This window comes from Ascaphus truei, chromosome 4 (assembly GCF_040206685.1).
Source record: "Ascaphus truei isolate aAscTru1 chromosome 4, aAscTru1.hap1, whole genome shotgun sequence".
NCBI lineage: Eukaryota > Metazoa > Chordata > Amphibia > Anura > Ascaphidae > Ascaphus > Ascaphus truei.
This window is the reverse complement of record NC_134486.1, coordinates 383,116,958-383,140,792: the sequence shown is the minus strand read 5'-3', so window position 1 is coordinate 383,140,792 and position 23,835 is coordinate 383,116,958. Positions and strand designations below refer to the sequence as shown.

Genomic DNA, 23,835 nt, shown 5'->3' with positions numbered 1-23,835 from the left:
TTTGCTGTTTTAATCATACGTAAGAAATTACGAATCACAAAATATACCAGTCCTGAAATATTTGCTAATTCCTTCCCCCCCCATTCTGATTAGGAGAACAAACGAGCCATCAGTCTAGGTCTATAAATATATTTATTGTAATATAACAAGATCTTAACCATTAACATAAACTATATACAATACCATTACAGATAACCCTGTTTTTCTAATATTCACAGAAATAGTCAATTTGCTTCAGTGTCAGTATATGTATGATTGATCGTAACTGGAATTGTGTGTATGGAGTTCTGTCTTGTATGCAAGCACCTCCTTTGGAGGTAAGAGACACACCAATTCAAAAAACCGCCTGCTCCAGGCATATTGAAGCTTGTGCTCCTAGCTGAAGAGTCACCCTTAGTAGGACGTAGAGAGGGTACTTAGTATAGTTGTGCTTTTTTCATTTAAAGAATAAATATTACAGGAAAAGAGTGCGTAAGAAAGATTAAAACCTCACATTCATAATAACAGATGCAACGCCTGTTGGCCATTTCTTTTTTCTTCTGTAAATGTCTTTTTTTCTCGGGTGATGGAGACAGCTCCAGAAACCAAGAAGTCACTCCTTATTACTCGTCCACGAGAAGTGATTTGAATGGAAAGTGAGTGGAAGTCTATTCTAGCACCAAACAAATGTTTATGGTGAAGAGTTAATCCCTTTGCTCTTAATTAGGAACCTCTATGCCCCAACGTGTTTGTAATACCAATACCATAAGATTTTATTTGCAGTTGGGTGTCTTCTGCTAAATAAATCCCATGAAAACAGGTTATGACTAGGAAACAAAAAATACGTTATTGCAAAGCCAGCTGGCGTTATCCAGCTCTGTAAGGGAGAGTAGCCAAATCTTCTCCATATGGGTTAAACACAATATGGGATTAGAATATTTTCGGACACATCTCTCAGGTCAAGATTTTGCACCTCCACCTTGAATTTTTACGTGTGGCAGAATAGACGGCAAAAAATAACCCCTGTTAAATCATATCCTAATACTGTGGGGTGTTAATAGAATCTGAATGCTACTGTAGTTAGGAGAAGGGACTTTTCTGTGTGTGTTATGGGTCCTTCTCAGTCACACTATGATGCAAGACCCCGTTTACAGCAAATGGACTGAAGCGAAAAAAAGAAAATACATTTTTTTAGTTACCCAAATTAGGACAATGCCTTAAATGTAACCTAGTTGTCCTTAAAAAAAAATATCAGTAATACAAAAACATATTTTTCTAAACATTTAAAATAGAGAAGGGATACAGGACAGAACCCCTAAAGTCAATATTCTGCTGAAAATGATTACTGAACAAGGTGGAACTTTCTCCGCTTCTAGCAGCAGTGTGTGAAGATATCCCGTGTTACTGCTTCATCTGGATTAAGACAAGCTCCATAGATCATTGGTAAAATTGATATTATTGTTCAGTTCTTCTTCGGTTTAGGATTATGGAATTGCATTTAGTTTTTAGTTGATGCATGAGAAATTAACCCACCAAAAAGCTTTGAAACAGGAGAAGCTCTATCACAACTCTCATGATCTGCATGATGTTGTCACTCAAGTCTTTCATTTGATGATACAATGTATTATTTGGGCTTTTCCGATGAGTTTGAGAGAAGAACCTCCGTTGAAGGAAAGAAGGATTGTTTGGAAGCAAATGGAAATCGGTGCTGTAAGGCTCTGGGCAAAATAATGTGTTTTGTCCAAAAGGTCCTCCGATCCCGAGGAAGGGCATAACATTTGTACTCCTTTGCATTTCACGGGACCTTCTTATGCGTTTTACTTATTCGTGGTCATACAGTACAGTATTCTACGTAAATATGGATTCCCTCCAATACCATAAAACAGGTCTAGATTTACACACTGTTATGATAATCAGGTTAAAAGAGACAGGCTGAAAAATGAATTTGATGGATGTCATTGTTAAGACTGGTTATTCCACACAGATATATATATATATATAATTAAAAAAAAAAAACTATGCCCCAACATTACTTCTCTAGATTGATTAAAGTGGGTGTTAATGTTTATAATTAGGGAGGTTGAAAAACACACTGTAGCTAGTCCTTTAGGTCCTCCAAAAACTGTCTTTGATACGAAACATATTTCAATTATAAATATAATATATATGTGGTCTTTTTTTTATTATATTTTACTAGCACTCTAGCAGAAAATTCAAATTTGTTAAGACTTGCAGGAAGATTAACATTTAACTCTATGCTTCATGGCCAACACATTTATCTCCTATAAGCTACAACAACAAATTGTTTGATCAAGAGGGAAAAAACAACAGTTTGTCAAAATAATTGAAATAAAAATGGTTTGGTAGAAATGAGGCATTAGTTGGTTAAAGGATATATGAAGACACAGGCTCTCAGGACTACTTGGTGTGTACAAGTGATACTTACAGGTGCACCGACGAGTATTCTAAAACTTGCCTCAAATTTTCCTTGGAAAATCTGGGGCTATCACCAACAAGACCCAGGTACATGCTGGGTACATGCTGCAACATTTCAGTGACATTTCTGCAGAGACTAATGGCCCATCGGATTAACACAGCGGGGGTCCCTGGCAGTCCCATTCAGTTTGAATTGGGACTGCCAGGGACCCCTGCTGTTAATCCAATGGGCCATTAGTTTGTCTGCAGAAATGTCACTGAAATGTTGCAGCATGTACCCAGCATGTACCTGGGTCTTGTTGGTGATTGCCCCAGATTTGTTTTAGAATACTCGTCGGCACTACAGTACATGGCTTGTAATGGTATCTTTATTTCAAAGCTGTGTTAGCAAACAAGTTACACATCCTGATATCAGTACAGATATAGCGTCCGTTATTGTAACAGTTAATGAGTGCCATTGAAAAAAATCATAACGAGCAGCAAAAGTCGTAGGAGAAATGGTGTTGGCCATGATCTCCTAACATGTTAATAGTGCAATAACGACCGCTACATCTGTATGTTGCATCTGAATATTTTATACGGAAAGTGATTGACGTCACGTATTTCTACCCCCAACACCTTGACTTAGAACTACTTCCAGCATTATAGCAGTGCTTCCCAACTCCAGTCCTCACGGAACCCCAACAGGTCTGGTCTTAAGGATATCCCTGCTCCAGCACAGGTGGGTCAATCAGCGGCTCTGTCATTTTGACTGAGCCACCTGTGCTGGAGCAGGGATATTCTTAAGACCTGACCCGTTGGGGTTCCCTGAGGACTGGAGTTGGGAAACACTGCATTATAGTATGATCTTTTGTAACTATGGTATGTTTAGTACAATGGAGTTCTATGCAATTTGCCTGTTCTTTTATAAGGCATTGTATTTCAGGTCCGTCTGTGGCACACACACCTGGAGAAGAGAGTGTAGCATTTGCGAAAAACGTACATTTTTAGGCCATTGCTAGCAAAAGATGGTATTATCGCCAGTGCGCAAAGTGCCATTAAAAAGTAGCACTCCTGTGTATGAACGCAATGGGACATCACCACATTGATGCAAAAAAAGAACTAAAACATATAGGCCCATATTTGCTAATCAGTGTTATTCTATAAGATACCGCATGGCACATTCATGTGAGTGGGCTGTGAGGGGACTTCTAGAGTAGCGCTGCTTAGTAAATATGTCATATGGTAAATATTAGTGTTTTCTTTAAAGGAATAATTAATGGTGCTCAGTATATCAATATGTAACATCACACTTTAACTGATCATTTCTACCAAACCACTTTATAATCTGGGGGTGCTATTTAGCCATGTTGTAGGTTATGGTTGTTTTAAAAACATGCTTTGCTGCACATGCAGTATGATGCAGAGCAGATTTCATGGACGTGGACACCAGAAAGGACGGATTTAATCTCTCTGACTGTAGTGCTTCAGCTATTCACCATATGGTTCCTTTGCAGCCAATGGGATAAAAAAACATTTGCTTTGCAAGGGTCATGAGGCCCTTTAGTACTAATTTGTTTAACCTGTTTGTTGCCCGAAGCGTCTGCAATGCATCCAGGTGCCATCTGTTGAAAGCCCACCTGGCCATGAAAGGGTTACACGTCAAGTCCCACTCACAAGGTCAAAAATATATTTAGTTTAAAATGACACTTTTTTTTTGCATTATTTATTGCGATACGCTTCAGATTTCCTTTCTTTGTGTTTCTAAGACATATGGACACCATTCATTCTTCAAGGAAATCTCATGAAACCCGTCAACTACTGTACAATTCTGATCACCGCAACCTTGGATTCGTTGCAGTCTTATTCACCTGCTTGTAAATGAGCTCCTGACTAGCTATTAATGGCAAGAATATCTATTTGATATTCTGTGGTTATCAAGCCTGTAAAATGTCTATTGTTTGCAGTGAGTGATTGAAAAAGAAAATCACTTATTTTCCATAAAGGAGTGTGTGTGTATATGTATATTTATGTATATACATATATACATATATATGTATATATCCCCCAAACGCCTCCCTTTGGATCTTTGCCGCTGTGGGCATGTGTTATGTGGTTTGTAATGAAGCTTTTGGGTCTATACTTGAAAAAGTATGAAAAATATCATACATGATAATCAAACGTTCTTCAGTATAATGTGTAGTCACTTCCTTGTGTTAGAGAAGAGTTTACTCCTGTTCGCTTGAATGGAGCGGGCCTCCTCTTTTAACACTGGATGCTGCTTCACGGCATACTCAGTGGACCAAGATATTAAACATGGTAGGAGATCTATTAACGGCTGCGCTTATATTCATTATAAGGAGGGGGAAGCTGCAAACGACACATTCATGTCCATACAACCTTGTGATGGAGATCCAGGCTGGTCGTCGTTCAGATCTTGTGACGTTCACTAAGCTACAATGTGAGGTATGAGAGCTCGATCCCATGTTAATTGCCATTCCAGTCAATGGCAGGTAATACAGTACCGAGCTCCAACACCCCTTATCTGAGCGAAGTAAATCCCGGGCCGTTATATCAAAGTTATCAACAGACCAGCAAATGGGCTTACAAAACCAAGAGTGTGTCATTATCGCACAGTTAATATTTTGTTAGTTGGCAGGTATGCATATTCAAGACCAGAATCTTATAGTTGAAATTTAGAGAACAGTCTAGAAATAAGTAACTGTAGATGGATGGACTCCTGGGAATTTCTTTTTTTTGACAAACTGTTTTTTTCCCCTCCCTCATTGTGGCCAACATTTTACTCGGTTCTGTTTCGTGAGAATAACCAAAAGCCAAGTTTTAAACACCCCTCTGGAATATTCTCACCCGTGATCTGTTAGCACAACTCTAAACACGCACCTAATAAATCCAAGCCTCACATCTATTAGTAAAATACAGATCCTCACCCCCGATCTTAATTCACTGCTCCCAAGTATAAAATATGGACATCCATCGCACCTGGGTTGATGACTTTCCCTATGGTACCTAGTGACACATTTGCCTCATAACCGTACAGTATTATACACAGCTTGGAGTCCAACGCTCCAGCGTCACCGAAAGTTGAGGATGATTTTCTACATTCAATGTAGACGTTATTCAAAACCTACAGAGGAAAACAAAAATGTTCTTTTTCTGTTTTACTAATCCTTAAAAAAAAAAGAAAAAAAAAAAGCTGCTAATGCAGGGACATTTTTGATGAACCCTTTCTGAGCCGACACAAAAGGGTTAAGAAGAGAGGGGAAAAAAGGAATCCGACTTCAGAGTTTTCATCATGTCAACCGCTTTGAATGTATTTTTTTATCACTACGCATCCGTGGCGGAAAAGAGGGCAAGGCATGTTGGGTAACACAGTCCATGTGTTTGTTTTGGGGTCGTAGAATTCCATGTTTCCCAGGGCGGGACCCTCGCTGCTGACAATCCCACCCGTAGCGTATATCTTTCCATCTAGGACCACAGCGCTGCCAGGGGGGAAAAAAACATCAAAACAAAAGAGAAGGTTAAACATTGGGTCTATTAAAGTAGCAAATCTGTTCTCAATCAATTTATTTTGGACGGCCTTTGCATAAGGAAAATTCACCTCCAACGTAGCAGTATTTTTGGGAGCTTAAGTGGCAGGAAGTTGCTGACAGGCTAACATCATTAGTGTCTATGAGGTCATTGGTCCTGATTATCGTATGGGCATGAAGCTGCCAAGTTTTCCTATAATGCATATTTAGTTTGGAATGGATTAGAGATGACCAAATATGCCAATATATGGTTCACACATTTGGGGGGGGGGGGAGAAGGAGAGAGGGGGGGAGGAAGGGGGATGGAGAGAGGGGGGGAGGGAGAGAAGGGGTAGGGAGAGAGAGGGGGGGAAGGAGAGAGGGGGGGAGGGAGAGAGGGGGGGATGGAGAGAGAGGGGGGGAGGAAGAGAGGGGGGGGTAGGGAGAGAGGGGGGAGGGAGAGAGGGGGGAGGGAGGAGGGGGGAGGGGGGAGGGAGAGAGAGGAGGGAGGGAGGGAGGGAGAGAGGGGGGAGGGAGGGAGAGAGGGGGGAGGGAGGGAGAGGGGGAGGGAGAGGAGGGAGGGGGGGAGAGGAGGGAGGGGGGAGGGAGAGATAGAGAGGGAGAGGGGGGGGAGAGAGAGAGACGAGAGAGTCACTGATACTACACGTGAAGGGTAGAAATGTTCGAAACTGTCATCCAAGTTCGAGAAAGAGATCTATTTAGTAAACTACCCATTGACTTCCACAGTTCTCAAAACACCTGCGAAATAACCTCAAAAGGTTGGGAAATATGCAAATGTGAATGTAAATAATTGAGAACGTTTTGCACATCTCATGCTTTGCTTTATTTACTCAGTGTGCTTATAAATCCCCCAAATATGTCATACATTCTACAGAATTATAAAGTGGAGATCTGCAGTGGCACCAAATTATTAATTATACGGGGGTACTTATTCAGTGGGTTCTCCCTCCCTTGGGTACAATGTGTCTGTTGCTTGAAATGTCCATGTGAGAGACTTTGCTTTGGGGCTGGGTGTCGGGGAAAACACCCCCCGACTGGTCTAGCTAGTGATGCCTCGCAAAAAGTGTGGTGTGGTACATTACTGATTTCATTGCACCATTTCAATTTTACACTATGACCATTTCACATGAATAGTACTTGGCCAAGCCTATTAAACAAAACAAGCTATATGTTTGTGTAAGAACTGTGTTTTGTGTTTTTAATTAGTTTTTCTAGAAATGTGATTAAGATTATTTTGTAAACTTTATCAAAATCCCAATTCAGGACATAAATTATATTCAAGAATACACCCCAGAAGTTCTGGAGTTACCAGAACAGACCGAAACATAGCTTTTTTTTGTATTTGACAATAATATACATAATTTGATCAATTAAATACAATGTTGTGTCTTATTCATCAACTTTGGTTGGGTGAAGTATTTACTCTATTTTGTTTTTTTGTGGACGTGTACACTTGCCATTGCTTGTTATATGCAGAGAAGGTATGCCGAAACATTGAGCAAAAAAGCATCTAGTTTGTTGCAAGTATGGATATGGTGTGCCTGCGCCTTTGATTAAAAAAAAAGTATAAATATATATTATCCTGTATAGTTAAATTATTTACAATTTTGGAAAGTAAACTATGGCTTAGTTTCAAACTACAGCTCAACCCTGTTATAACGTGATCCGTTACAACGCGAATCCGCTTATAACGTGGTGCAAGCGTGGCTCCCAATTTTTGTATTTATGAATACTTTACAACACGATTATTGGTCTCTTAAATACTTTATTGTACTATGCGTACAATTGTACATTATTTCTAACGTGATCCGCTTATAGCGTGATGTGATTCTTTGGACCCCAAACACAGCGTTATATGGGGGTTGAGCTGTATCTTGTATTAGAAGTATTAATGCAAAGTACATTGACTGCTGTGTTGCTGCTTTTAACAGGGATTTAACCCTGTCTAAATAAGGCTTCAATAGAAAGCCTCTAGTGGTCTGAGGAATCCAGCAGCGGGCTGGTTAATTGCAGCTAAAGACAATTAACCAGTCTCCACCTGGCTAATCAGACCTGTAGAAATGCCTCCTGCTGGAAACTGCAGGAGAGAGACTCCTGAACACAGTCACAACTGTGCTGCAAAAGGAGATGATTGTCTTGAGCACATCTCACATCCTGCTAACATCAAGACACCAGGAACCAGCCCTCTATTTCTGGGCACGGCAAACCCGGGAACCTGTTAGAAGCTGGCCCCTCAACAGACACCAACCCAAACCCAGACTCTGAGCCTGACACAAAGAGCCCCTGTTTACAGGTATGTCTTTTGGACTTTTGAGGTTATAGGCTGGTAAGAGGCTTATCCTCTCAGCCATGCAGATAGGGACAGGGGAAGTGAGTTCGCCCTTACAAAGGGATAGGTTGTTTTATTTATTTTTTAGTTTCTGCATTGTTTAAAGTGATGGGCTGAATAAAGCCATGGTTTAATATCCCCCCAAATCTGTCTCCCTGGTTGTAACTCTGCACATGTCTCTTACACGACTGTTATACAAAACCAAAGGTTGGAAAATCCATACAGTGCTGGGCTTTTGGGACAAAGATAGATGCTAACAAGTCTTGCTAATTCATCTTGTTGAAGTTAAGTTTGACTGTCAATCTGTCAGCGCAGCTACACACAGTGGAAAAGCCATGGGACGTTGTGGCTGTGGGGTTTGTACTGTATACATGTTCACTTTAAACATGATGTGCTTTAGACAGGGAAATCACAACACAGAGATGCCCCCCTGACAGTCATTATCACTTGTCAAAGTGGCACCAATTGCAAGTGAACAAATGAGAATGTATGCAAAAACAACCCCCCTAAAATTCTATAAAAGGCTATAGAACATTATTTCAATTGTGAAACCCCTGACTATTAGGAAATTATGGGGGGTTTTGTCTCCATTTCTGTTATTGCTTTCTCATTTAAGGTAAAAGAATGATTATAATAAATATTTAGAGAAAACACTGTCTCGTATATTACCATCAGACCAGCTGTGAATTTCTATTCAGCTGGCACTATGGAATATTGTAGCAGATGGAGACTGTCAGTCACTCAGATTGATGTGTTTCTGGAGTTTAGTCAAAGGTACATTACACAGGGAGGCCTATCCAATCAGAAGCAACGAAATTCTTATGGGAACAACGCCCACTCCCTTCAGCCAGTCGGCAAGCAGCTAAGCCTTAAATGCGTAGATAATGCTTTACTTCCATGATTTAGAGAGGTAGTCAATAAAATACAGTGAAGTATTAGTGACAGAAAGAAGGAAATAAGGTTAATTAAGGAGTAGCCCTGATTAAATCTAAAGGCAACCACATTGTAAGAATGCTTCATTATGTCAGTGTGTTTAATGGTTTCAGGTGCCTGGCATTTTTTGCAGCTTATTCATCCACAAACACAGCCTTTATTTTTATTTTCCGCTTTTTGTGTTTTCATTAATTGTCAACTGGAAACAGTTGTTGGGAGGTTAGTGGCCCCTCCTCCATGGGGTTAAGCTCACTCCTCCCCAACTTTTTAAGTAGCAGGTTTTTCCACGTGCAGGACAGGTCCACTGAAACCATTCTCCCTCCACTGCAGAGGTCTATGAGAATACTCACAGGTAGTGTTCGGACCTGCATACTGGTCATGCCGTGACGTGGCTGCAGGCTTAAGACGCTTTGGCCAAAGGGTTCTAAATAAATGACCCTTACATATGAGAATACAAACATTTAAGTATTTTACTGTGTATTTTCTGTCACTTTGGATGTAGCATTGGGTATTTTTGTCTTTGTTTAGATTGCAAGACATTTGTTTAACAAGTTTCTTACATTTAATACATGGATGAGGTTGAAAAAAAAGACATGCATATTTGTATGTACAAGCTTAGACCTGGCACAGTCTCATAACACTGCGAAAAGGGAAGGAAGAAAAGTGTTTTTATACGGTCTCAAAAAATCATTGAAGAAATTCAAAGTATCCCCTCCGCACTCACAAACAACTTGCCAACACAAGCGTGGTAGTGCAAAACATGACACAGACATCGCTACCCGTGCTGTGCACACGTGCATGTCCATCTTTGCAGACATTATGTGATGTGTTACATACTGTAATTGTTGGGATATGTTAATGTGCTCATCGTGTTATTCGGCCACTTCAGCACCAAGCAGTAAATTACTACCAATGGTTAATTCTGATTGCAGAATCTCCGTTCTGCACATCGTTGCCAATTACCCTCGGGTTCCCTCTTCGGTTTATTCTTGTTACACGGTTTAGCAACACAGTTTTTATGTTTTTTTTCTCACCTGCAGAATTGCCTGGAGTGATTCATGTTGGGACCTGCTTTTATATTTCCTTTCTCCGGGTCATAGATTGTCGTTGCTCTGGCATAAGCTCCCCCAAGAATGAGAATGAAGCCGTTGAGAGTGACCGCAGGGGCATATTTGTTATCTGTCAGATAAGAGGGGGGAAAAGGGTACGTCAGTGAGAAAAGTCTTTACTCCGTGAACACAAGACGCAGTCCCAGTAAATCGCTCCAAGTAAGTGTTCCCATTAAAAAAATGCTCCAACATGATCTTTTTCATCCTTATAAAGCAGTAAAAGACCTTTACAGATGTAAGAGTACTGTATGTACACACCTTATGAATCCATAGTTCATTGCAGACGTAAACATATCTACTGTGGTAGCTTTGGATTTCAGAAAAGATATGATATATATATATATATATATATATATATATATATATATATATATATATATATATATATATATATATATATGTGTGTATATATATATGTGTGTATATATATATATATATATATATATATATATATGTGTGTGTGTGAGTATATATATATATATATATATATATATATATATATATATATATATATATAAAATAAAAAAATAAATAGATGATACCGTTCTGTGGCTAACGAAATGCTTTTATTTGTGCGAGCTTTCGAGATACACTGATCTCTTCTTCCGGCGATGTTACAATGAATGAAGCAAGCAAAAGGTATACTTAACAACAGTGTCTATTGAAATGTTATCTGTGCTGGTCCTTCCCCCGGTGTGGATGTGTTTTATGGCTAGAGGTGTCAAAAGGTTCCTGAAAGCAAGTGATGTAAGAGTGTGTGTGTGTGTATCAGTGTGAATAAAAATGAATGGAGAGCCCACAGTATATAAAGTGCTTTACAAAAGGTGTGTGTGGAGTGGGAGTGGATATAAATGGTGTGGGTGGGTGTGGAAATGTGAGAGATTGTAGCAGACCTAAAAGTGTGTGTGGATACTATGTGGTCCCTATTGGTGTATAGGGATGGAAAAACAAGGAGTATTAGTATGTGTAAGAGACAGCTGTGTGGGCATATATATAGCACAGTATGTACAGACATGGCCTTTAGCGCTCATGGGAAGAGAGTTCACTTGTGTCAGTAATGACTCATAAAATTTCGATCTCTGTTTAGGCCACTGCTAAGTGTCCCGAACAGTTGCATAAATTTGTATTCATGCAACCGTCTCTCTTTCGGTGTTTTAAGATTACCTTTGAGTATGGCAACCCTCAGATCGTTCATCTTATGGCCAGAGTCAGAGAAATGTTCGCCAACAGGACTGTCTCTTGTTCCGCGTGTGATGCTGTGGCGATGCAGGTTCATTCTCTTGTTTAGCCCGTGCCCTGTCTCACCTATGTAGTAGCAGCCCCCTGGGCATTTCATGCACATGATGAGGTACACGACATTGCTGGAGGAACAGGTGAACCTTCCTCTGTTTTTGTATTCCCGATTCCTGTGTGGTATTTGTATTGTGTCCGCTGTGTAGAGCATTGCGCAGGTTTTGCATCTTGGGTTCTGGCATGGTTTTGTCCCGCATTCAGTTGTACTGCTGAATACTTTACTCCTCACAATAATATTCTTGAGATTATGGGGTTGTCTGTATGATAGTAAGGGTGCTTCAGGGAAGACCTGTTGCAGTCTTGTATCTTCCTGGAGGATGGGTTGTAGTTTCCTGGCGATCTTGCGTAGGGCTCCTAGGTGTGGGTTATATGTGACCACCAAAGGTACCCTGTCGCTTGTCTCCTTCTGTTTGTATTCAAGGAGATCACTTCTTGGTATTCTGGTGGCTTCGTGAATTTGCTTGTCTACAATTCTGTGGTTATATCCACGGTTTATAAAGTCTGACAGTCCTGTTGGCGAACATTTCTCTGACTCTGGCCATAAGATGAACGATCTGAGGGTTGCCATGCTCCACTCCCACTCCACACACACCTTTTGTAAAGCACTGTATATACTGTGGGCTCTCAATTCATTTTTATTTACACTGATACACACACTCTTACATCACTTGCTTTCAGGAACCTTTTGACACCTCTAGCCATAAAACACATCCACACCGGGGGAAGGACCAGCACAGATAACATTCCAATAGACACTGTTAAGTATACCTTTTGCTTGCTTCATTCATTGTAACATCGCCGGAAGAAGAGATCAGTGTATCTCGAAAGCTCGCACAAATAAAAGCATTTCGTTAGCCACAGAACAGTATCATCTATTTATTTTTTGATTTTTGAAGCTCGGCTAACATGGTACTGATACCTCTACATGTATATATATATATATATATTGGGGAGTTCTCTTAAAAATTAATTAATGAAGCTTTAAACTTCAACCCTGTCTGCTCTCAACGGAGCGCAACCCTATGTTTATACTTACCCTTCATAATAGATTGTAAGCTCTGTGGGGCAGTGCCCTCCTTACCTACTGTAGGAATGTATGCTTATGTTTGTTATGCGTCCTTCAACCCTATTGTACTGCGCTATGGAATACGTTGGCGCATTATAAATAAATTATAATAATAACCACATACTTGTGGTATATAACTTTCCACTAGCGTATGTGAGAGGCAAAAAAGGGACATGCTCTACAAATGTGTCACACTTTTCTTTAAAATAAAATACTGTTCTGGTGGGCTTTGTTTTTACAAGTCCTTTATGCTGTTCTCCAAAAAAAAAAGAAGAAAGATGGTGCTAAAAGCGCTTTTGCTGTGTAAACAAATATAATGTGATTATATTGATTAGTAAAATCAAAAATACAAGGAAAACTCATATATATGAGATGAGGCCGCCTGACACCAAACCTGATCGAACAAGATCAGAACATAGTACAAATAACAAAGACGAACCGGCGCCTCAGAAATGGTCCAAAAAAAATGTACACGCGTCTCCTAGAATTAGCTTTGACCTTAAACCCTACGCATTTCGTGTGCGTCACTCCTGAGGAAGTGACATACACGAAACGCTAAACGTTAAAGGTCAAAGCTAATCCTAGGAGATGCGTGTGCTGGGTTTCAGGCTCGGGGATATACCACCAACTAGCAGCGAGAGGCTCTTCTGCCCGACGTCCACCTCTGCCGATGTCCCCCTGCAACGGTGGAGTAGCAGCAGTCTTCTTGCCACAGTTGGATTTGCCTGTTTACTCCGCGTTTGTTGCGAGTAGGATTCTGGTTTTTCCAACCAGACCAGCAGCGCCACGCTACTCTATTTGTAGAATATTATTGTCTTTTAATTTTTTTTAATAAATGAGCTTATCTGTTTTTAGCCGTATTTGTTGTTGTTTCTTGTAGTCTTGCACATTGTGTAAATGTCTTGTTGATTTTGTTTGTTAGTTTTATGTGGTGAGTCTTTGTTTGTTATATGTGATTTAGTTGTGTCAGCCGTATACACTATGATTTTCTTCTGTGTTTAAATCCCACATATCTCTGGACGCATCTCCACGGATCCATCAAGCCTGTCCAGGGGTGCAAGATTGGACTTCCAATTAAGGTTTACTATATTACCTAGAGGTTCATTCGGACATTGTATTGGACCATTTCTGAGGCGCTGGTTCGTATTTGTTTATTTATGCTGTTCCCAGTTATTCTTGACCTACCAGTACAGTATCTGTGCTTTTCTTCAGACCTGTGCTCACCGGGGCTGTGCTAACCTTTTGTAACTTTACTTTTGGGTCATACGCTTTAAACACGTTTGAAATCTCTTCGCTCCCTGTGATAACTAAATTAGAAATGTTTCCCCGGGCCCTTCTGGCAGAAAATCGGTGGAGAGACGCTACGTACCGGAGGAGAGATTAGACGAGACCGTGATTGAACTATGATAGAGGGTACACAGTACTGCTGCTTTTTATTTCTAAATTAAGTCGGAACGCTATTTTTCAACAAACACTGAATCTCTTTGAAAAAATATTCCCCCCCCCCTTTAATGTTTGAATATATAAAGCGGGTTTTTTTTTCTTTCCAGAAAAGGCGTCTAAAGACTTTTTAAAAAGAATTGCGGTCTCGTGCAGGGTGCACGATGCCACTACCTGAAAATGACGCTGATGACAAATGATGACAGTATTAGTATCTTGTCAGTGTACTCCTCCCTTCGCACAGCATTTTGCTGGTTTTAGCCAGAGCCGGTTAGACTGCTGCGTTAGACTCTTTATACACAGCACAGCTCTGGTAAGCAGGCTCGCAGTATGAAAGACAGCAATGAGGATTTGTAATCCTCCCCCACACGCTGCTTTGCACTCTTGTCTTTTTCACACATTTAAAATGCATCTGTCCTCAGTTCTACACATTTGCTCCGATCTCTGACACACTCCATTCTGATTCTATAATGGTGCAGAAAGTGTATTTTCTGTCCGGTCTGACTAATGTATGATGAAAGCTCAGTCCTTGTATCTCTTATTAAAAATACATGTAAAAGTGTTAGCACAAATCTGAGTCATCGAAACATCCTTTTAAAACCCTCCATTGTCTGGTGGTCATTTATAGTGGACGGGCCACCTACTCCGCCACATTTATATGCATGGCTGGCTAATGGACTAACAATGTACTGTACCTCCAGCCAGCGGTGGGGAGAATGATCTGCTACTTTGGGGTTCTGCTGACCCTAGGTAACCAGGTCAGTGCTGCGGAGATTGTTCTAGCTACATATACTTTAAATTATTCACCTAACATTACAGCTGCTGGGAGCTAATCAAAATGGGACTATACAGTGATCTTAAAATGACCCCAATATACCTAATGACCCGAATTCAGTTAATGACTTGGGGAATGTTGCTTAATAAACCCTCTTGTTTCTGATATACCTCATGACTCTGAAGGTGCTGCCTAATTAACCCTTTCAATATTGATACAGCTAGAGATTCTGAAAGTGTTTCTGTAACTAGCCCTTTCCCTGTGAATACTTCTTGTACTGAATGATTTAGCAAGTGTTCTCTGAACCCTTGTTTCCCTGCTGATATACTGTAACTATATAACTAGCCCTTGTGCGGTTTCTATGCCTTATGAATGTGAATATGTATATGTATATATGTATATATATATATGTATATATATATATATATATATATATGTATATAAGTATATATATATATATGTATATATGTATATGTATATATGTGTATGTATATATATATATATATATATGTGTATATATGTATATATATATATATATATGTGTATGTGTATATATATATATATAATGAAAATATTACTGTATGCTCATTTGCATGTCTTAGACAGGTCTGCAACCACGCCTTTCACCATTATCACCCAGCACACAGCACTTCCACAAGGGATTCTGGGAAATTACATGCAAATGAGCACACAGTGCCACTATACACACACACACACACACACACACACACACACACACACACACACACACACACACACACACACACACACACACACACACACACACACACACACACATCATTGTTGTAGAGGTAAAAGTCATTAACTATGTTCTTTGAGTACTGAGGAAAAGGCCATTAAATGTTCTTGTTGACAGGCACAATGCTTTATTTAAAAAGGAAGGTATTTTTATATGACAAGTTCAGAAAATTAGGTGTCTTTAATGAGTCTTTCAATAGAACTATCAAGAAATTCCAAGTCATTGGCATTTAGTGAGGTTTTAAACATAGCCTGGGATGAGATGCATAGCCAGTAAACCCACTCACAGACAGACAGTTTCGACCTTGTGGGTCTCTTCAGTGTGAGGTTGGTTGTGCTGTGTGACAGGGTAAATAAAAGCCACCAGTTATATGCCTGGAAAACCTATGTCTAGTCTGCAGTGCAGCACTGACTAGGTTAACTTCAGCTGGGAACCTCAGGACAATTAGTTGGATCCCAGCTGCCTAATCAAGGTGTGTTAAAACCCAGGCTATAGACACATGGATCTTGGCTGTTGATGAGAGAGGAGTAAGCTGCGAAAGTGATTCCTGAAAACAAGGTCTGAGTAAGCAAAGTAGTGAAACTGTGAACTGTCTGTCCCCTGCATAGAAAAAGGGAAGCTGCATATATATAAACTGTCTACTAAAGAGAAACTGTTTTGTTCGGTTTGCTGAAGGAAAAGCCATTTTCGTTTGTTGCTGAAAAATAGCTATTTTTGTTTTGTGTGCTGTATATTTTTCAAGGCAAAATAAAACAGCCTTGTCAAGAAACCCACGTGTGTAGTTGCATGTACCCTGCAACATATGGTTGTCAAGAAGTGAGATTTGATATTTTTTTCAAAAGGCTCCTGCAGTTAAAGGGCCACACACACACACAAGAATGGAAGAAATGTTGAAAGCGTTTCTGTGCGAGCAGGCCCGGCTGCAAGCGGAGAGAGATGAAAGACTACAGACAGCACAGGATGAGCGGATTGCCAAGCTGCTGAACCAATTCCAAGGGTCTGCCGGTGCAGAACTGACCAGCAGACCCCCGATACTCCTGAGGAAAATGGCTCTGAATGAGGATCCAGAGGCTTTTTTGCTGACTTTTGAAAGAGTTGCCGAAGCTCAGGGCTGGGCTACAGATCGCTGGGCAACTGCTTTGGCCCCGCTCCTCATAGGAGAAGCCCAGGCCTCATATCAGGGTCTCCCAGCAGATCAGGCAATGGACTACTGACAAGTAAAAGCCGCCATACTGGATCGCTTAGGTCTGACCCTAGAGACCTACCGGCAGCAGTTCCGGAACATGAGTACACCGCTAAGATGAGACCCCGGGTCCTCGCTCAGCGATCATTGGACTTATGTACACGCTGGATACAACCCGAGGAGTGCACTAAGGAGGCAATTCTTGAGCAGGTGGTTTTGGAACAATTTCTACAAATAATACCCCCTTCCGCACGCTCGTGGGTAAAACGCCACGCTGCTGAAACCCTAGTTTTGGCGGTCCGACTCGTGGAGAACTTCCTTGGGGCTGAGCAGCAGGCGAGTGTCCTGGACCCGACTCCACCGGCACTTGCGGACGCCCAAAGAGGGAGGTCGGATCAATGGGGAACCTACGGCCCGTCACGGAACTGCCAAGTCCAACGGAAGGAGCAGTCATTCCAGCAAGGACGGAGTCCAAATGCTGGTCCCCGCAGAGACCCTCATCTCCTTCCGGATGTCGGCTCGTCGCAAAGTGAGAGGAACTTCCGAGGACGTCGCCCACAGGACCCACCAGATGCCTGGTCTCCAGTAACCGGTCCAGCAGAGCGCTATCCACAGCACCCTCCTGCGAAGGAACCCTCTCCATGTTCCGCCTGCGGAGAACAAGGCCACCAGTATGTGGACTGTCCACTGATGGAGTGTTCATTCAGCAGAACCGTCGCCTCGGCTTTTACTGAGGAAAATTACAAGCCCTGGCTACTTCCAGCCCTGATTGGGGGAAAAAACGTCCAGGCCCTTGTAGTTTCGGGCTCTGGGAAAACTCTGGTCCTCCAGGAACTGTTACCGCCCAACGTGTGTTCTTTTGACTCCCCATGGAGCATAGAATGTATACACGGCGATGTAAAACGCTATCCGACGGCCAAAATCCGGATACAGGTAAAAGGTCAGGAGGCTTACCTCAAAGTAGGAGTCGCTCCTTGGCTCCCTGCCCCCGTTGTGCTCGGTCGGGACTGGCCTTTCTTTTCGGACCTAATGGCCCCAGTCTTTCATGAGGAGCCTCCTTCTAGGGCTCAGGAGAATCCTGGCAAACTGTTCCCCTTCTCGGCAGACCTTTTTCCCAGTAGACACCGGGTTCAAAAGACTCGAAAGCAAAGACGCTTGGACAAACAGGACTGGTTGAAGAAATCTGGGTCTCAAGGTGACCATTCTAGTAGTCAGAGGTCACAAGTGATTGCCAAAGGGAGGGGGATATGGGCCCTGGAGATTTACCAGACCTGTACCTCCCTGACTTTCGCCAGAAGCAAAGGGAAGACCCAGTCCTTGCTAGACAGTATGACAAGGTGGTGAAAATTGATGAACAGATTTTAGATGCACAGGGGGTGATAGTATTCCCCCATTTTGAGCCATCAAAGGATATCATCCTGGATGGCCATCCGCCGACTGAAACTTAACATGGCAAAAACAGAGCTCCTTATACTACCTCCCAAACCTGGCCCTACTACATCCTTCCACATTGCTATTGGAAATACGATCATTCACCCAGTAGCCCAAGCACGCTGCCTAGGGGTCACACTTGATTCCTCTCTCTCATTCTCCTCTCATATTCAAAACGTTTCTAAAACTTGTCGCTTTTTCCTCCGCAATATCACAAAGATACGCCCTTTCCTCTGTTACTCAACTGCTAAAACTCTGACTCAGGCCCTCATTCTCTCACGTCTCGATTACTGCAACCTCCTGCTGTCCGGCCTTCCTACCTCTCACCTGTCTCCCCTACAATCTATCCTAAACACTGCTGCCAGAATCACTCTACTCTTTCCTAAATCTGTCTCAGCGGCTCCCCTGCTGAAATCCCTCTCCTGGCTTCCGATTAAATCGCGTATCTCACACTCAATTCTACTGCTCACTTTTAAAGCTTTACATTCTTCTGCCCCTCATTACATCTCAGCCCTAATTTCTCGCTATGCACCATCACGACTCTTGCGTTCTTCTCAAGGATGTCTTCTTTCTACCCCCTTTGTATCTAAAGCTCTCTCCTGCCTTAAACCTTTCTCACTTTCTGCCCCACACCTCTGGAATGCCCTTCCCCTCAATACCCGACTAGCCCCCTCGCTATCCACCTTTAAGACCCACCTTAAGACACATCTGCTTAAAGAAGCATATGAGTAGCACTGGATAATCATGGACACATGACACAAAGCTTGGCCCCCTGCAGACGCACTTACTAGTATTCCCTCCTACTGTCTCTGTACGTTCTCCCTACCTACCAATTAGATTGTAAGCTCCTCGGAGCAGGGACTCCTTCCTTAATGTTACTTTTACAGTATATATTACAGTGTAGATCCCAGAAGGATCAGAAAAGGCTCCCTCATATGATCAGCACTCAATGTTAGTACACTGTGATGAGACTTGTAGTAGTCTATCGGTATCAATACCTTAGGATAGAACAAAAAGGTGTGGCCCTTCTCGACCGGGTAGGTTCAGGAAAAATAATAAAATTTTATTAGTTCATTATAGTAGATCAGGATTAAAAATACATATAAAACATTCAAACATTAAAAAACCCCGTATTGAAGTGGTTAGGTGAATTGGCAATGAATTGCTATATTATGTTTCACCATGGGCGTCTAAATAGCGATTATCACTGTTAGTGGACAAGCAGGTAAGTATGCTCCTTCAGGCCTCAAATGGCGGAAGGAGTATATATCAGAGATGTGGTCTCTGTATATATGCTGGTAAGTTGGCAAAAATACAGGTGACCTCTATCTAAGGGTGCAATAATACCTATTCAAAAGTGTGTTTAAGGGCACTGTATAGTGTTTTGAATAACACAATGATAGATTCTAATGCCTCTTTAGGGAATATGAGCAATAAGATTGAAGCCCCCAACTGCGGGCAAAACCACCTGAGACACACTTGCAGGTAATGCTGGTTAAATGCAAGTCTTAAGTATAACACATTCTTGTTCCTGCAGATATATGGTGAATACTGGTATCTCGTGTAAACAATAGATGGTATGATGAAGGCCCCCACTGCGGGCAAAAACCACTTAGATATACATACATACAAGGTATGCTCATTAGGTATAAGCCTGTATACAAAACAATGTTATCCCTGCTTGCGGGTGTTGCCAAAACTAATGGTTTCACAGTCGGAATATTGATAGCTTAGGATGTAATCATCCCGTAAATAATATAATTAGCTCCGTTTCAGGGAGACTAAAACAGCGATATTGCAGGTTCAAATGTCTCTAGTACTTTTACAGTATATCTGAAGCACTTATTCCCATGATCTGTTATTTATATGACATGTATTACTACTGTGAAGCGCTATGTACATTTTATGGCGCTATACAAATAAAGACATACATACATACATCCTATATAGGGTGAATAGGCAGACACAAACAGGGGAGGTCACCAGACAGATATTGGTTCCCAAAGCGTTTGTTAAATCTGTGTTCACTCTAGCCCATACTGTCCCTTGGGGTGGTCACCTGGGCAGGGATAAAACATTGGACCGTATTTCATCCCGATTCTATTGGCCAGGGATGCATAGTGATATTGCTAAGCTATGTGCAGCATGTCCGGAGTGCCAGCTAACTAGTCCAAAAGGACAAAAACCAGCCCCTTTGGTTCCTCTACCCTTGGTGTCAGTTCCCTTTGAGAGGATTGGGGTAGACTTGGTAGGACCTCTAGAACCTTCTGCAAAAGGACACAGGTTTATCCTTGTTATAGTGGACTATGCAACAAGGTATCCTGAGGCGTTCCCCCTGAGAACAGCAACGGCGAAGCAAGTAGCCAACAAGTTGTTGGAACTGTTCTCACGGGTCGGACTTCCCCAGGTTATGTTGACAGACCAAGGTACAAATTTCATGGCTAAACTGATGCAGGATGTCTTAAAGTTACTAGAGGTCAAGTCTGTTCGGACATCGGTCTACCATCCACAGACTGACGGATTGGTGGAAAGATTTAACCGAACTCTAAAAGGGATGCTGAGGAAATTTGTAGATTCAGAGAAGAGAGCCTGGGATGAACTTCTCCCTTTTCTGCTGTTTGCAGTGCGGGAAGTTCCCCAGGCCTCCACGGGATTCTCTCCATTTGAATTGCTCTATGGCCGCCAACCCCGGGGTATCCTAGACCTTCTAAAGGAGTCCTGGGAGGAACAGCAGTCCCCTTCTAAGAATACCCTGCAATATGTACTAGACCTTAGGAAGCGCCTTGTTGTGGTCGGCCAGTTCGCCAGGGAGAATCTTAGATCAGCCCAGGACAGTCAGGAGTGACATTACAATCAAAATGCTCGCATGAGAGTGTTTCACCCAGGAGACCAGGTGATGTTATTGTTACCCAGTTGCGAGAGTAAACTCCTGGCCAAATGGCAGGGCCCATTTGAAGTACTCCGCCGTACGGGTGATGTGGATTATGAGATCGCTCAACCATGGTCCAGGAAGGGTAAACAAATTTACCATGTGAACTTGCTGAAACCCTGGAAGATGCAGCGGTCTCTATTCATCCACCCGGTGGAGGAGGAAACAGACTTGGGTCCTCAGCCTCCACGGGAGAACATCTTGAGTGATGATAAAATCCCAATGGGTAAACAGTTGTCCTCTGAACAAAAAGGGGACTTGTTAGCAATAATTACACAATTCCAGGATGTTTTTTCTGACTTACCAGGACAAACTAACTTAATTTTCCATGCAATCGAGACAGCACCTTGGGTAAAAGTATGTTCCCGTCTTTATAGGTTGCCTGAAAGTCGTAGGGCTCTGGTAGAGAAGGAGGTACAAGAAATGTTACACTTAGGAGTGATTGAGGAATCATGCAGTGAGTGGTGTAGTCCACTAATTATGGTCCCTAAACCCGATGGGAAGGTAAGATTTTGTGTGGACCTCCGAAAGGTCAATGCAGTATCCAAGTTTGACGCATATCCGATGCCAAGGGTGGACGAATTAATTGACGCCCTTGGTAACGCGGAATATATATCCACGTTGGACTTGACAAAAGGATACTGGCAAATACCCTTAGAGGAAAAGTCCAAATGCAAAACAGCCTTTGCCACTCCCATGGGTTTATACCAGTTTGTGACAATGCCATTTGGACTGCATGGAGCCCCAGCCACATTTCAGAGACTCATGGATAAGGTACTGAGGCCCCATAGGACTTATGCCGCAGCCTACCTAGATGACATTGTCATTTATAGTAAACACTGGCGGGCCCATCTAAATAGGCTGAAAGCGGTCCTCAAATCTCTAAGAGAGGCAGGGCTCACAGCCAACCCTAAGAAATGTGCCTTGGGTAAAGCGGAAAACAAATACTTAGGGTATGCAGTGGGAGGTGGAAAAGTAAGACAAGGTTGCTGCCCTGAAAGAAGTTCCGACCCCCCAAACAAAAACGCAGGTACGCTCTCTACTGGGTTTAGCAGGGTACTACCGGCAGGTCATCCCCAACTATTCGAAAGTGGCAGCCCCTTTAACGGACCTCACAAAAAACTGTGCCCCTACACAAGTGGTGTGGTCAAGGGTACCGGTAACGTTCATCCTCTGAACGATCAATAAAAGTCCTCCACGCAATGTGGTATTGGAGTAAGGCCTCAATGAAATATCATACACGCTCCGGCCGTAAAGCGTGCATGTGACGTGACGACGTAATGTCGTAATGGGTGAATCGTTCGAAGATTTCCTGTTGGACTGCCGACGTGACACGAGACGGTGCCTTGCTCGGTGGTGATTTTTATCACAATTTGCTTGTTATTTACATCTACTTTGTGAGTGTTTTTAATCCCTCCTCCTTCCCCCCTTATATTAAATGTACAATAATACACTATGGGGCGTGCACTCCTCTGTCTTCTTTTTGTTCTTCTAGATACATATTGGAATTGGTTATTCCAATTGAGAGCAGCCGTGGACCCCTGGACCTTGTACATTGTTCTGTTCTACCTATCAGGACTCATTCTAGGGTTTGGACATTTACACTTGGACTTTTTCATTATTTAATTATATTATGTGTGTGCATGAATATTTTTAATTCATGCATTAGAGTGTACAATCTAGTTTGCTAGATATTAGTAATTATATTTGAATTAATTTTTTTCACATTTTATAGGACTGTTTGTATTTTGTTATTGCACATGGTAGAATCATATTATTATTTACTAGTTTCACGAGTGGCGCTACTTTGTATTTTTCCTTTGTAATTATATATATCTTGTCTATGTAGAGTTAAAACTCATTGAGTTTATATATATATATATATATATATATATATATATATATATATATATATATATATATACATACATATATACACACATATATACACATACATACATACATCACATACAGGTATGTTATATACATAAAGTATATACTCATAATTTCATGATCACTATGTGAATTTTCTTGTTGACCCCCCCACCCCCCAAAAAATAAGGTGACAGTTCCCCTGGATATCCCCATACAAGAACACGCACACACACATACTGTACACATACATACACACATTACAAAGTCTACTCAACTCTTTATTGTCCTATTACAGGGGTGGGCAACAACAGTTCTCAAGGGCCACCAAGGGTCATTGATTGAGCCATCTGTGCTGAACCAGGCATAGCCTGAAAACCTGACCTGTTGATGGCCTTTGAGGACTGGAGATGGCCACACCGGCCCTATTATAGGGCACTTGTTCATGTTTGATATGTTACCTTTCTAATAAATTGACACTGTTGCACTAAGCCTTTGTGACATGAACAATCCATGTCAAAGAACTGAACCAAAACCCTTGAATAGGAAGAGAAAGAAAATCGAAGCCGGCAACCATAATGACGACCCCACTGGTAAGGTACGTGCCCCGCACATGGGAGATATAATCCTAGTGAGATTGAAGACCTTGAGGTCATCCTTACCCTTAATTGTGGCTTATGACACCAATGTAACTGAGGTTTTTGATGTGGACACATGTCTGACGATAACTGAGCGCAGAGCAATCAACTAATTCCACCCGCGTCTCAGAGCAG

General features: G+C 41.8%; 1 protein-coding gene across 2 annotated transcripts in view; it reads right to left on the bottom strand.

The window, feature by feature from the left end:
- Nucleotides 1–2,688: 2,688 nt before the first annotated feature.
- KLHL29 (kelch like family member 29) overlaps nt 2,689–23,835 on the bottom strand; it is an 869,600-nt gene continuing 848,453 nt past the window's right edge. For both annotated transcript variants that reach the window (XM_075598451.1, XM_075598452.1), the window contains 2 exons: nt 10,239–10,383; nt 2,689–5,894 (listed from right to left, as the gene is read on the bottom strand). In XM_075598451.1, the coding sequence (XP_075454566.1) occupies nt 5,711–5,894; nt 10,239–10,383 (329 nt within the window). In that variant the 3' untranslated portion in view covers nt 2,689–5,710. The remainder of the gene's footprint in view (nt 5,895–10,238; nt 10,384–23,835) is intronic.